We start from the raw sequence: 16,258 nt of genomic DNA, 5'->3' as shown, positions 1-16,258 counted from the left end.
AGAGGTCAAAGGACAGAACACTGAGGCGCTCCACTTTCCACTAACCTGTCCTGCGAGAAAGATTCGCTAACTTTTAACTTTGTAATGTCGATCTGTCAGGAAATCATCTCTCCAACGAAGCAAAATAGAAGTCTGTGCTTTGGGTTATTAGACCTGTGTGGCTAGTTTCAGTTACTAATGATATTTTCACTTAAGATGGTCTGATAAGACCGAAAAAGTTCTGAAATTTTTAATCCGTTTGGATAATTTCAATTTTATAAAAAAATTTAAATATATACCATTATACCTTAGAATTTTTTTACTCCATTGTAAGCTATTTATAATCTTTTAATCTATTATACTGTTTTTTGTTAAATAAAATCTAAATTTTAAAAATTTTCATTTTTTTAGGTAATGAAGATACCTTAAGATTGCGAGCCCCAAGATTTTTACATTCTGATAAGCTAGTACGGCCTTATAACTTATACGAAGCTACTGGCAACAGATATCTCAACCATATTTCCAAAGGAAAATATGCCAAAACTGACGTTTATGTGGCGCATTATATTATCGTAGAAAACAAGGAAGTTTTGTTGTTGACTGACCGCAGAGTGGCTTATCTTATGCATAACGACATCTTCGGAGGATGGCAGGTAAGTGTCCGTTTAGCAGCATATATAAAAATAAGGTATAAATATGTGGGAAGTGAAAAGTATAGACCATAGAAATTATGCCGAGTAAAACCAAGAAGACGTAGACATATAATATATAATAATAAGATAGACTGATCGTTGCAATGCCAACCCGTTAACTCAGTTCCGATAAAGAAAAGTGACGCAAAATAGTACCTGCATCTGTTTCTAATTTGCCATGTTTATAGACCACGTGACCTAAATGACCAATGAGAAGGTCACGTGGTCGATAAACCCGGTCCTTTAAAAAGAGCTGCAGGGACTGCTTTGCGTCAGTTTTCTCAGTCACACTGGGGGAACGCGACTGTATGACAGCATTCAGTCTATTTGTATTATATGTCTATGTAAGAAGAGGAACTAAACCTAACCTTGACTAACCTACAACATTACAATATTGCAATATTTTATGTCTTCCCAAATATTCGACAATCTGTCATAGGAACTACAGTAAAATATCTAAACAGCCTTTAACAATATCATTATCTGTTTCAGATCGAATGGTCATATACCTGGGAAGAAATCACTGCTCCAGGAAAAGTAACCCCGAAAGGTGTTCTTATTACTACCTCAGAAAAGAAGAAGAAGCTGTTCGGTTCTAGTAGTAATACCAAGCTGGTGCTCATCGCAAGCCCTCAAATTAGAGAAGAGATCTGCGAGAAAATGGAGTCCCTTAGAACAGCATAATTTCTCATGCTTTATAATGCTTCGACGTATTTTCTTATTTAATATTTATCTCTAGTTCCAGAAACAATGTTATACATGAAAGACTTTTGATCGTAATGCTTTTGTTTGTTACTGTATGTGGTCGTTTTGAGTTAATATTTTCTTTCTAATAACCTAAGCAACAAAAATATCTCATTTTTAGTTGAGGATAATGTGTTCTTGTGAGCGTGAACATTTTTGACATATGCGGTGTAAAAATGCTAACAGTGACACAATTGTATTCTTTACTCTATATGGGAGACCAGTCCATAACCGATGTATGTGGAATAAGTAATATGTCAAAAAATCTTAAATCCTATGATGACAATAGTTTTCCTAATATTTCTGATTTTATTGGTATTTTGCTGAGTATAAATAAAATAAAGAACTGTCTCAACTTTTGATTAAAGCAAATGCTTGGTTACCATTATCTTTTCTCTAATAATATTTAAATCCAAATAAATAATTTAGTTTTCAGTTCTATTTTTATTTCAATTTTGTATCTATAAAAGTTTCTATAAATGGGTACAAATCTTACCCACTTAAAACATCACATTTGTTATTTACGGGAAATCACTAGTGTTTATTTCTTTTGAAAAACTAAATCTTTTGCAATGCCAGGCAAAAAATGGTGGAGATATTTCAATTTTAATCATATTTAAAAAAGTCTGCCTATAATATAATCAGCGTCTCCTATAGAAGTTGCTGATTAAGATAGCGATTTGCAAATTGCTGCACGAAATAATTGGATCAAATTAATTCCGAACCAGTAACGAAGGTTTCGCAGCCAAGAAATTCATCTACGTCCCAGGCTTTTTCATACAACGATTTTTCCTTTCATTTTAACGTGGAAAAGAAACTCAAGTTTTCTTTTCTTTATAAGAAATATAATTTCAAGTTCAGTATTCAGTCTTTCCAGCACTGCCCGATTTGTGATTCTATTCATCCAGGAGACTCTGAGAACGCGCATGTAGATCCACATTTCAAAGGCATCTATCTTTTTAAACAGTTCACCAAAACAGATACAGATTTCTCATCCAGTATTCTTAAGTTCTCATCTCATCTGGCCCTACTGCTTTGCCACTTTTTGGCTTGTTTTATCTCATCAGGTGTTATTGGAGGTGCATTTTCCGAAAATGTTACGACGCAATTCCTTGATCCATTATCATTGATAAAATTGACAAATTCCTTAATTTTCTTGTGAACGTTAAAGCTGTCATAAAGACACTGTGAATTTTCTTGTACTCTAGTCATTCTTGTGTTTATGTTTAGTATGTTCATCCATCAGTATTAGAATCTCCCTGAGTCGTCCATTTTTGTTTTTTCTCGTGATAATTTATACTTTATTAGTTAGATAAGTTTCCTTTTGACTGGTTACTATTAATTCTTTAATTTTTGAGCTGAGCTGCACTTTGAGCAGTATCTGGTTCTTGTAATTTTTTAATATTAACTGTGGTGTGATTACGCTGTCGCCGTTTTTTTTTAGTCTTGTATTCATGTCCATGACCACATGATTCTAATTCTTGTCTCCTGGTGCTTTGCATGTGTATAATCTTCTCCCTTTAACAGCTTGAATAAGGTGTTCCTCACTAGCATTTGTTCTTCTATAAAAAAATCTCTCACCCAATCCGAACTTTCCAATGTACTCCTCGTAACTTCTTTCGCCAATTTTGGCATTACAGTCACCCATAATTACTGTGATTTCACGCTGTTTTCCTAATTTTGACACATCTTATAGTTTTTCGTAAAATACTTCGATTTCTTCCTCAGGTTTGTCAGCGGTGGGGGCATATACCTTATTAACTTGAGTTTTCCATTGGTTGACTAAAGTTAAAACATTATTATTCTATCGGAGTAAGGTACAAAATTCACTGAAGTCATCGGTTTCTTTATTAAGAAGAATTTCCACTCCATTAAAGTGGTTTTTATCAGTGTTTCCAGAGTGGTATTGGGTTCCATTTTCTGATTGACGTTTTCCCGAGTTTGGCCATTGGGTTGCACTTAGTCCTAATACCTAGATATTTAGTTTGTCCATCTCGGATACAACGTTGTCCAGTTTTGCTGGTTGACACAGCCTTCTAATGTTCTAGGTAGCTATTAAAATATCATTCTTTTGAATTTTGAGACGTTTTCCTTTGCTAGCAGACGAGGAGATTCTTCGTACCGTCTCCCCACTATAGGGATGCCCGGATCAGCGGCCTTATGTTTAAGATTCTCAGCCATTTGATTGTCTTATGTAAACATGTAATGCGGTAGTTTTCCGTTGCTTTCCGCACTGCAGTACCACAGCCATTCAAACTGCCCTAGTCATGCCTGTGGATTTCCAAGAGTTTCAAGATAATTTCTTTCTCACCTTGTCTGGATACGGGTAATCGCTGCTGGGCTCTTCACCAGGAATTTTTGGGACTAGGAGAGATATATATGGAGAGGGAGGATATATAGGGATATGGGTCATGAGTTTCACGGTACGGTATGGTAAAATACCTGGCGTCGGGGCAGGGTCGCTAGCCCTGAAATAAATTTATTTTCACCGGGATCTTAGAAAGTACCTATCCGCTATCCAATAGGAATAGGAAGTTCCAAATCAGGATTTGTTTTAATCCATTTTGGAGCAAACATTGATCAGATGCTAGATTTTTACAGATATCTAGAACATTACTAGTCTTTTCCATTTCCTTTCTAGTTATTCTTACAATGTACAGAAAATACTGCAACCAAATGTAAAATTATTGTTGATACATTGAGTAGAACTCATGAATGACTTATCCAAAACTACAATATTTAAAATGTGGAAAATTCGTGCAAAAAATCTTGTGTTCTCAATTCTCACAAAATCCAGTTAAATAAAATTGAAATATCTATTACCCAAGGCATTAAATACATGATCCTCAATTTTATAATAAACCGATTATATCCTGAAACATTATTTTGTATAGATAACAATGTAATCAGTTTTAGTAGTGTTGATTTTGTTTTGAAAGTTTTTTTATCTAGCGTTTTACAGTATTTTATCAGGATACAATACCATGTGTTTGGAAAAAATAATAGCCTTATTAACTTTTCGGCTTCCAGATAAGAAGCAGTGAAAGTACAACATTTTTACAGCTGTATTTTGACATAGATACACTCAAATTTCTCATTTTCTCATCTGAAACCCGAAACTTAAATAAAGCGTTTTTGTCCTTACGCATATACATAGTATTATTCCTTAAAAATTGTAGAATTTTAGTTTAACAGATAATAAAAACCTGGGATTTTATTTAATTCTAAACACAATCCACGGACCACTGAAACTATTTAGTTATTCTATTTTTGCACTTTTTTATATTATTTGTTGTTATTTCCCGCATAAATTTTATATGCTGTTTTTCAATATATTAATTAAAGAAATATTTGAATTTCACTATCCTTTTCCAACAAAAAACTCTGGTTGAAATGTTTAGAATAAAGAAACTTTGAGAAAGATGATATTTGAGAAAAATTTCCTATTTCTGGTCGAGGTGGTTGGACGTGTTTTAAGAAGTTCCATCATATTACCCAATTATTGAGCTGCTACGAGTAAGTTTGAACACTATTAAAGCATTTATTGTGTGTGATATGGATACTAGAGAGCAAATGATATAAAAAAATAAACGAAACTGATCCAACAGAATATCAAACGACGTGAAAAAGTTATTATACGTAACACAAACAGTAACTGGAAAATGCATAAAAATATGTAAGGGTTCTTTCCACCAAGAGAAACGTATGTACCAAATTTCAAGACTTAAGACATTTTTTCAAGAAACACAAAAGACAAGAGTATGAGGAGAAGAATGGTATCCAAAAACACAACAAACAACAGCTAACGACAAGCTGCAAAAAGTGCAGCGGCTAGCTTGTCTGGGAATCACAGGGGCAATGTCAACATGTCCCACTGCAGCTCTAGAGGTGATGCTGAACCTTCCCACCTTGTAGTTCTGCATAAGGAGGAGGCAGTAACTACCGCATTAAAACTGCGACAGACACAAATAATGAAACCTGGAGATCTAGTTGGCCACCTGAAAATCTTAGGAAGAAATTCCATTGGATTCTAAGGACTTTGAAACACCCTTTGAAGTGGTCATAAAAAACCACCAAATGGGTGAAGAAATTGAACCAAAAGTGGAAGAAGGTTCACTCGTATGGTATACGGATGGATCTAAGATAGATGAAAGGGCAGGAGTGGGAGTTACTGGGCCCAATTTCAGGTTATCTAAATCTCTTTGAAACGCCCCAACTATCTTCCAGGCAGAAATACATGCTATAGACATAAGTGCCCAAGAATGTCTCAACCGAGACATCCATAGGGCAAAAGTCTTTATTTTATTAGACAGCTTGTTTAATTTACTAATGTTTGTATTTTGAGAACGATTTCCGAAGTGGAAATTGAAACGTCAATAAACGTACTTTAACCTTTAACTGTGGCTTATTCGCATTTAAATAGTAATTATATACATTGTCAAATTAAAATACGTTTTCTAGAATTCCTACATACGTTACTAATTTTTAAAAAATAAACAAACGTTACGTAATTATATATCAAAATCATATAAATTTAGTAAAAATGCTTTTTATTATAGTACATATAAATTTTACTGGGTATGCAGTAAACGACAATACTGAGTGTTTAAAATCTACCGACTAAACAAACAACATGACGTTATGCAGCCAACTGGGTACTAGTAATCGAGCGGGGCATTTTTACCAGCATAGAGCGAAGACTATTGACCATACCACAATACACCCCAAAGTTTTGTTTTAGATTTAATTAGTAATAAATTATTTATAATCACATATCTTCTATAAAGTTAATTAGTACATCGATACCGAGTGATAATCTCTCTCTAACTTGCGGCTTCGATTAACTACTGTTCGTTTCTACTGGTCAACGTTGTCATGTTTTTATTAGATACTTTACTAAATTCATTAATCTATGAATATTTTATGTATGATATATTGTCTTTAAAACCCAACTATCATTTCTTAAAATGTAGTGCTTATAATTTTGAAATTGTACAAACTGGTGCAAGATTCCAGAACTCGGGAATGGTAAAAAAGGGAAAATATACAGTACAATAAACTAATTGACTGCTCCACGACTCGTTTATAACAGGCGGCTTCCGAAAAAAAAAGCATCACTAAGAACTTTCTTCTCTTTTAGAAGTATAACACATTTTAAAAATGAAAATATTATAGACTTACACCAGGTCGAAAGAAGGAAAAACGATGCCGAGGTAGGAACAGAAATATTGTATCTAGAAACCTATATAAAAAACTGGTATATACATTCCAAAAAAAATCAGGACACTTGCATTTTGTATGTTTTTTAAATTCTGTAGGTGTTAAGTGGTTTAAATGGGGAGGAAGTACATTAATAATAAAAATCGTTTATTTAAAACATTAAAAAAGTAATAATAGAAAAAATAGGTAACACAAAAAAAATTAATATTGTTCGAAAACTTAAACAAAAGAAAAAATAAAATTTTGATGATTTCAATACGCTTAGGCATACTTACAATAAGTTTCTGAATCTGTTCTTGCGGTATACGTTCCCATTCTTCATTCAACGCCATTTTCAGTCTTTAATCGTTTCTGGTAATGGTTGCCATTTCTGGATTTGATTTGCCTCTAGTAATGGATTTTTCCCTAAAATATCCCATAAATGTTTTAATAGATTCATATCAGGACTACAAGCAGGTCAATCCAAAACAGTAATTCTCACAGTATTTAGGTGGTCCATGACGATTCGCGCAGTATGTGGACGCGCATTATCCTGCATGCATAATAAATTATCCCCAACGAAAGGAGCGTATGGGATAACAATGTCCTCCAGACACGTATGTATTTGTCTGCCGTTAGAGTTCCACGTTCGATTAAAATTAATTCGGTGCAACCGTTGATAGAAGTAACCGCCCACACCATCTTCGCACCAAATGGCGTTCTGTTTGAAATACAGCAAGGTGCAAATCAATTTCCGGGTCTCCTCCAAACACGTTCGCGTCCGTCTGAAGATCGTAAGCAAAAACGGGACTAGTCGGAAAACATTACAACACTTCATTGCTGAACAGTCCAGTCTCTGTCTGTCCAAACCTCATCCTGTTTGCTTGATGAGCTGCTGTTAATTTAGGGCATGGTACTGGCTTATGAGAACGTAAACTACTTTCATGCAAGACTCTTTTTACAGTTCGTGCAGAAATATGAGTTCCTCGCGCTTCTAAAAACGACTAGCGAGAACATTTGACGTTAAAGAGCGGTTACGTACTACGGAAATCTTAAAAAACGTTAATCACGCTGATCTCTGCACCTTTTTCTTCCTGATCCTGGTCTTCTAGTGTATTCTCCAGTCTGACGATACTTCGTAAGAACATAATGGACGGTACTTTTGGCAATATTCAAATGATTTTCAATATAACGTATGCTGCGACCATCTTCACGTAATGCCACAACTTTTGCGTTATTTATGTGAGTCATATTAATACGATTTGAAATCACTAATCAGTTCTTAATATTTTCAGTGTATAGTGGTTTTAATGGGAAGGAAGGAAGAAGCATAATAAAAAACGTTCATTCATAACAATTAAAAGGGTTCCTTTAATGTTTTTAAATGATCGCTTCAACATAGAAACAAAGTTTTGACATTTAGCAAAAAATAGTACTTTATTTTGTTTACTAGAAAGAGATTTTTACATTTCTTATTGAATTTACGGTAAGTTTCACGTTTATTCTGATAAATTCAGATCACTGTTCATTGGTGTTTTCAAATTGTGTTAGTATGACTCCCGAAAATAAGGCAAAAGTTGTGGCATTACATGAAGATGGTCGCAGTATACATTTTTTGGTAGAAATGCAATGCAAATAAAACGCTATTTAGTATATTAATATATATATAATTTATTAAAATATATGAAAATTTTCGTCAACGAGTTAAAACATTGTCAATAAGTAACTAACATTTAGTAACAAAAATGATTTTAGTAAAAAATTAAGTAAAATAAAATATATGATTGCATTTCACACAATTGAGAATTAACAATTATTGTTAAATTTCTTTAATATAGATAATACATTATTCAATGTACCAAAAACTTACAACAAATGAAATTCCAAAATTGTATTTTCCATTGTGTGACATCAGAAAAACCTAATTCACACTTTGTTAAATAGCATCTGGTCTTAATATATCCATACTCGTATATAGTTTTTACTATACATACTCGTATATAGTAGTATAGATTTTCATAAATAGCTCTATTATTAATCTTAATTCTATTAAGGCAGTATTACAGGCACTTATAAGAACTGGTAAGAGTTAAGTACCAAACGTTGTCCATAGTGATTAGTTCATACAGGAAGTACAATATTTCACTTTTCATAGTATGGCACAATTAAAAATAAAAATCTTCATTTTAGGTATCTTTAACGAATTCGAGAAATCTTTTTGGCTTTGTCAACACATGGTGGAGGGGGTGGAGGTTTATTGGTGACCATTCTACTGTAGAGACTGAAAAACGAAAAACAAAAATTAATCAAATCTGACAAAAAGTTTCACATCAACCAAAACACATGTGTTTAGTTAAAAAAAATCATAGAGAAAAAAACCGAAAGTTCATTAAATCACCTAATAAATTATATTAAATAAATATTCCTTTAAACCAGGTCAAACAATATCTCAAGATATTTTATTTTTACTAACACCTTTTAGACATTTTTATTGACACTATTACTTACACTCTGTATGTTTCACTTCTTAAATAATCCTGTAGATGGCTAATTCCTAGTTGTAACTGTTCGGCAATAGGTGGTACCCATATGTTGCCTTCAAATCGAAATGCAGACTTGTTGGAGGACATATCTAAGTTTCCAATCTCAGGAGGTAGGATAGTCAGACGATTTCCCTGAAGATGGAGTTCCCTCAGACGAATTAATTCCCCTATTTCTTTGGGTAGTTCAATGATGTCATTTTCACGAAGAACAAGCTAAAAATAGTAACATTTTTTGCATTCTATCACTGAACTTAAAAATACACTCAGGTGCAAAAAAATCGATCCACGCCTATTTTACAGAAAAGACACATTTTGAAGATGTCACTTCTAGATTGGGCATATATTTAAGGAGGAACTATAAATAATGTAAATAAGAAACACCATTTATCCAAAAAAATTATTTACAAAAAAATATGACATTTTTCGAACAGACAGTTACAACAAAATAATGTTTATGTCATTTCTTATTAATACCAAGTATTTTCTTCTCGGGTCCTTCCATACGTCTTGCACTGTGGTTTAAATAAATTTTGAACAAGTTGGTCCAATTCGTCCCATATTATCTGAAGAGCCGCACTAAGCTCACGCAAGTTGTTTGGGCGGGGTAATCGAACTTAAATTCGTCTTCTCAGTGTGTCCCATAGGATTAAGGTCGGGACTAGAAGCTGCCCAAATCATAGGGACAATCCCGACGTCTTCTAAGTATTCATTCGCCACATCAAGTGGGGATGCGCGTTATCGTTCAAAATAAAATTAGGTCCTATGAATGGCGCAAAAGGTATCACATGCTATTCTAAAATAGGTGTTATATACCTCGCTTCTATCACAGCACCTCCATTTACAAGAACTAAGTCAGTACGAGCATCGGAACTTATACCAGCCCAAATCATAACTCCCCTAGATAGTTTACTCTGTCATCAATATTGCATTTGGCAAATAGTTCTCCTGGTTTTCTCCAAATTCTTGGACTCATCCGAGAACAAAACATTACTTTATGTGTTCGCTTGCAAAAGCAAGTCGAGCTCTGCGGTGTTCCACAGATAGCTGTGAATATAAGGCTGGTCTTCTGGATAATTAATTCGATTCATTAATTCGAACTGTCAACCTACTTACATATACATTTCGGACTTCGTTTAGGCGATTTGCCAGCTCAATTGAAATTACATGTCTATTTCTTAAACACGAAGAAACCAAAAATCGATCATAGCGTGCGGATGTTGATCTCCTACGGTGTGATCCTAATCTTCTAGTGTAGATACCATTTTGATTGAACCGCTGAAGGGCTCTTTGAACAGCACAACGACTTACACCTAGCACCTGGGCGGCATAATATTGGCTATAATCATCTTGCATTAAAGCCACGGCTCTTGTAGCATTGGTTGGTGCTAATTTTATTTTAATACCATTAAAAATTCTGAACTCAAATTGGTTTGGTTGTTAAAATCAAATTAATTTATAATTATATAATATAATTAATTAATAAAACAAATTCCTGATGTTTATAAGAAATGCCATAAAAAATTTAGACATAATATTATATAAATTAATAATAATTGTACTTATAAGAGAATTTCTATAAATTTATATATGTCGTGGATCGAATGTTTTGCACCTGAGTATATATTTAAACATTCCTATATGAAGAAAAGGTATGTACTAAAGTTCTTATTAAAAAAAACTACTCACAATTTGTAAATTTTTTAAGTTTTTGATGTCAGAAGGGATATATTCAAAATCATTATCTCCTAAGTATAAGGCACGAAGAGTCTCTAAAATGCAAAACATTAAAATTAACTTTTCTTGCCTAATTCAATATGAATAGTAAAATAAAACAATTGCAGTGCACCTACCCATCATAAAGAAGTTTCCCGGCAAAGCATCCTCCTTCAGATTATTATAAGTCAGATCCAACACTTCTAATACAGGAAATGCCCCAAAACCTCGAGGTAAAGTATATAAACGGTTAATAGAGATATTCAGTATCCTCAATTTTGGCATTGATGACAAAGACAGGGGTAATTCTTCGATATGGTTATTGGAGAGATTCAAAATTTCTAAGTTGCTCAAGTTGGCAAGACCAGGAGGTACAGCTAAAACATATAAGAGTAAGCGTCATTTATGAATTTCTAATTTATAGAATATTTTTATAAATGTTTTTTCGTGTTGTAAAAAAAGAAAAATTAATTTACTTACACTTAATTTTGTTGTGGCTCAAAGTTAATCTTGTAATATTTGTCATATTCACTAAAACCAAAAAAAGTATCAGATTTGATATAAGCGAATCAGCTCTACTATTAAGGCTTATTAAGGTATTTGAGATGTGGTCCTATCGACACACGCTTAGAATCCCATGCCTCTACTATTAAGGAATTTCTACCCGATTTATATTTCTTAAGAATGGTTGAATTTTATTGCCATTATTAAGGGTGTTTTTTATCATTGAGGAATACTAGGAAATTCCGATAATGGATGCCCGCGGTCGATTAAAAGAATGGGTTGGTACACCATCTATATATGGGTATAAAGAGGTATAAAAGAAAGAGAATTTCCATTTCTCAATTCGGAGAATTGTGAATCAGTGGTTATATGCAGATGGTCACTTTATAGGAGTGATCGCTTACAGGTTTTACTGTATTACAAAAATTTTTACTAAAAAATCCTGTTTAATTATATGTACTTAAAAAAACTAAAATATACCTTTTTATAAAGGATTTTATAGTAAAAAAATATGTTTTCTTGTGAAAAAAAAATGAAAAGTTTTTAAATAAAATATTTTTACATTTTATTCTTTCCTACTTTTAACAAAAAATTACAGGTTTGTTAGCAGTTTTAGGTTAGACATGATTAGGCTAGGTTAGGTTTGGTTACTTTAGGTTAGATTAAAACGAATATTCGTATCCTCCTTACGAAATGCCTATGGACAAGAAGCTTGAGGTAACACGAGAGCTCTTTCCGGACGGCAGATGGCATGGTGTATGGAGGGATGAAGGAGCTGAGCGGGCAGTACCCTTTACCATGGATGAACTTATCGAGGCATTGGGTTCACTCAAAACGCGTAGGTCCCCCGGACTGGATCAGATACCACCTGATGCGGTGAAGGGTCTAGGAAGGGCGAAGCCAGCGTGGCTTCTGGAACTCATGAATGCACTGCTGGAAGCCCAAACCTTTCCTGAGCCTTGGAGGACATCGAGGTTAATACGGCTCCCCAAGGCTAGGGAAAAGTATCGCCCCATCCGTCTTCTTCCATGGATCAGTAAGCTGTATGAAAGGATGCTGCAAATACGCATAGACGATATGATTGAGAGGTCAGGTGGTTTATCTTGGAGGCAATTTGGTTTTTGTAAAGGGAAAAGCATGATTGATGCAATCATGAGTGTACTCGAAGCATTGCGCAACAGAAGGGATGAACATCACTGGGCGGCACTGCTGTTGTTTGATGTTAAGAATCCATTCAATACGCTGCAGTGGAACGAGGTAATGAAGGCAATGGAGGAGACAGAATGTCCTGGTTACCTGAAGAATGTGGTAGCAGAGTATCTGTCCGATAGAAGGAAATATGGTGGAAAAGGGCACGATCGTGGACGTGACGGCCGGGGTCACCCAGGGATCTGTCTTGGGCCCGACGCTATGGAACCTGGCATATGACGGGGTTATGCACTGTGAATACTGAGAGGATACAACCCCCTTCGCATTCGCGGATGACCTCGCTGTACTGGTAGTGACCCGGGATGAGCCAGATCTCAAATACCGGGTTCGGAACGCAGGCCGCGTCGTAAAGAAATGGATGATGCAGCACAGACTGAAACTTGCGGCAGAGAAAACCGAAGCCATCATTCTGAAGAGGAAAAGGAACAGGCAAAGTGTTGAATTGCAATGTGCGGGATAACACCCAAGAAACAAGTATAGTACCTAGGAGTGACATTGCACCAGAATTGAAAATTGGAGGAACACGTGAGGGAGGTGGTCCGGAAGGCTGCGAATAGTGCGGCTGCGTTGGGGAGGGTGATACCCAACATTGAGGGACCCAAATCTGAAAGGAGGAGGGTCTTAAACAGTGTTGTACAATCGATCGTCCTCTAAGCGGCACCAGTCTGGAGCGAGATGGTGCACAGCCTATAGGAGGCTCATGACACAAGTGGACAGAGCAAGTCTGTTGCGAGTGGCATGCGACTACAGGACCGTGTCTGTGTCAGCCTTCTGGACCATCGCTGGATGTGTGCGATTACATGTTTTGGCGGTGGAAAGAAAATAGCTCTATGAAAGAAGATGCCCAAACCTTACTATGGCAACAAGAGTGGAACAGCATGGAGGATGTGGCACAGTGGATGAAAATGCTGATCCCGAACGTAAGAGATTGGGTGGACTGTGGCCACAGGTGACTGGATTATTTCCTGACCCAGGTGCTCACAGGACACAGGTGTTTTAGGGCCTACCTCTCTAGGTTCGGAAAGGCTGATACAGATGAATGCCTATACTGTGGACACTCGGACACTGTGACACATATGATGTTAGTGTTTAAAATTATTTCAAAATATTTTATTCTATGTACCTACATGTAAATTCTTAATTCTTAGCCCTAAGTTTTAATTTGCCTAGACGGCAACCCTGTCAGCCCTAGGCAAAGTCGTTACAATTTTATAAGGGCAGTATGTTTCCATATGTTGCCATAAGAGCACACAATAAAGAACATATGAAGAGATTTTGTTGTACAAGTTATTTCTTCACCCTATAGACCAACTATTTACCACCACGATTAACCAGCGACCAGTCAATTTAAATCAACAATTTAAACATACAGTTAGATTGCAACAGATAGATAGTAGAAAGGAACAGAATGGAAAGAGAGACACATGTGAATTTTATTAAAGTGAGAGAAATGATTTAGAGAATGATTGAAAATAAATCAGGTTAGACTAGCATACACAACTATATCCGTGCAGTGATCAAGAAATAAGCAGAGGAAGAAAGACAGCTGGACCAACAGCAGAGGTAAGAGTGAAAGATGCTGGAAGTTGAAGCTAGAAAAGTGGGTCACACTGTATGGGTTAGAATGTGTGAGTCAGACAAAAAAATTTAATCTCTAATTTAAAAAAAAATGCAAAAATTTAGGGCTAATCATTCCCACCCCACTCTTTCATAGAAACAGTGATACTTTATGGATGAGGGATGTTGCAGTTGCAGTGGTGAAGGAGAGATTACATGGTCGCTCACTAGTGGTACAGGCCAGAAATAAAATCTAGTTCCTGCACAGTATTTACTAAGAAATGACAGTGAGATGTGCTTCTATATGAATTTATATTTTTTGATTTTATTTTAACCTACTTTTATCAAAAAATTACTGGTTTGTTAGCAGTTTTAGGTTAGATATGGTTATGTTAGGTTTAGTTACCTTCATAGACATATCATACCTACACTGAGTAGGTCAGACATGGTTAGGTTAGGTTTAGTTATGTCCATAAACATATATTACCTAGACTGAATGCTGCAATATGGACCCGTTGCCACAGTGCGACAGAGAAAAATGATGCAAAGCAGTTCCTGCCTCTCTCTAATATTCTCTAATCACTCTCTCTCTCTAATATAGTTACAAAATAGTTACAAAAAATATTTAAATTGTTGTATTTAAAAACTTAATACCAACTTAATATTTCTCATTCTTATTCTTTCTTCTTTCAAAAATACAAGTTTTCTGTAAATTTACTGCGATAAGATCACTTACATCAAATCAGTGATGATTGATATTCTTTAAAACTAAATATAGTCAAGAAATCAAGATAGTGTTCAAATACAAAAGAACTGCAATTTTTGAGAAGAGTATCAGCAATATTAGTAGTCAAACGTATGATAATAAAGATTATATTGAAACACTTTTTGAATCCAATAAACAAAGAAGAATTGACCACATATATGGGGAGTGATTGCCAAAGAAATGTGCAACATAATTAAAATACAAATAAAAAAAAGGTTATCCTTTCTTTCTATCTTTAAATGGAGATTTGTATGACATGTAGAACAGCTCAGAGATAATAGATGACCTAAGAGATTATTCAAAAGGAGACCCAGTGAAGATAAGAGAAGTCAGGGAAGAACACAGATGTGATGGACAGACGACATACAGAGAACAGAGCATCACTGGATGCAACCACTTATGCCCAGCAGAGCACAAGAGAAGCTAGATGATGATGATGATAACATTTGTATATTGTAGAATTTGCAAGATTTAAAAATAAATAGAAGTACTTGGGATATGTATGACAACCACAATAAGTAATACTGATGTTTTGAAGTATGAGATCACGTAACAGAAAATCATTAAGTAGTATGTAAAATAAAATGTAAAAGATTTAAAAATTTGAAGATTAGTATTAAATTCACCTGTTTTTGAACGATTTAGACTTTATTGAAAACATGTGGCAGTGGCAACAATGTGAATAACAAAAGAAGACAGGAAATTGGCCAAAAGTTTCAAAGACTCATAAATGTACAATAAGACAATAACTGTATTGCTTTTAATAATAATCATTTGGGAAAGCTGTAAGCAACGACTATAGACTCATACTGTGAGGCTCCTCTTTTGTCAATAGTTTAAATCCTTAACAACTACAAAAAACTGACTTCTATTTCCGAATGACATTTAGGACCTTTTATGCTATAAAACATACACGTTGTTATATTTTCCAGATTCTATAAGGGTCATTAGAAATTCACTTTTACTATGTGTATACTCAAACAAATCTGAATACATTTGTATACGAAAACCCCACCCAAAAGTTGTGGTTAGCAATCCTTATTAGGAAATACAAATTTACTTACATAATCCAGGTAATTCTTCAAATGAAGATATTCCTCTATCAAACAAATCGAGCTCTGGATTTTGAAATTCTCTCGCTTCTTCCAAAACCTTCTTTGGTTTAGCCATTCTGTTTAATTTTTGTTATTGATACAAATAATCTAAATACCTTACAGATTTTTGACAACTAATTTGAAGGTTAACAATCGCAGCAGTGTTGCCAATTTTTATTTCCGTAGTACCAAAGAATATAGACGCTTAAGCGTCTATCTTCTTTGGTAGTACCTTAATAGCCTATTAAAAAATAGTGG

At 34.7% G+C, this 16,258-nt stretch overlaps 2 protein-coding genes across 4 annotated transcripts in view; one reads left to right on the top strand and one right to left on the bottom strand.

Moving 5' to 3' along the window:
* Nucleotides 1-4,763, top strand: part of Vps13 (vacuolar protein sorting 13C) — an 87,891-nt gene extending 83,128 nt beyond the window's left edge. For all 3 annotated transcript variants that reach the window (XM_072541869.1, XM_072541865.1, XM_072541858.1), the window contains 2 exons: nucleotides 391-632; nucleotides 1,164-4,763. In XM_072541869.1, coding sequence (XP_072397970.1) covers nucleotides 391-632; nucleotides 1,164-1,355 — 434 coding nt within the window. In that variant the 3' untranslated portion in view covers nucleotides 1,356-4,763. The remainder of the gene's footprint in view (nucleotides 1-390; nucleotides 633-1,163) is intronic.
* A 3,528-nt stretch (nucleotides 4,764-8,291) lies between these two features.
* ics (ras suppressor protein 1) lies at nucleotides 8,292-16,168 on the bottom strand. The gene is made up of 6 exons (XM_072541852.1): nucleotides 15,971-16,168; nucleotides 11,351-11,401; nucleotides 11,008-11,247; nucleotides 10,844-10,926; nucleotides 9,123-9,370; nucleotides 8,292-8,895 (listed from the first exon to the last, which is right to left on the bottom strand). Exons 1-6 carry the CDS (start codon nucleotides 16,074-16,076, stop codon nucleotides 8,811-8,813), a joined length of 813 nt encoding a protein of 270 aa, XP_072397953.1. The 5' UTR covers nucleotides 16,077-16,168; the 3' UTR covers nucleotides 8,292-8,810.
* Between the last annotated feature and the right edge of the window lie 90 nt (nucleotides 16,169-16,258).

Source organism: Diabrotica undecimpunctata, chromosome 1 (genome assembly GCF_040954645.1).
Source record: "Diabrotica undecimpunctata isolate CICGRU chromosome 1, icDiaUnde3, whole genome shotgun sequence".
Taxonomy (NCBI): Eukaryota; Metazoa; Arthropoda; class Insecta; order Coleoptera; family Chrysomelidae; genus Diabrotica; species Diabrotica undecimpunctata.
The sequence above is the reverse complement of the archived record's forward strand: the minus strand, read 5'-3'. Positions and strand labels throughout refer to the sequence as shown.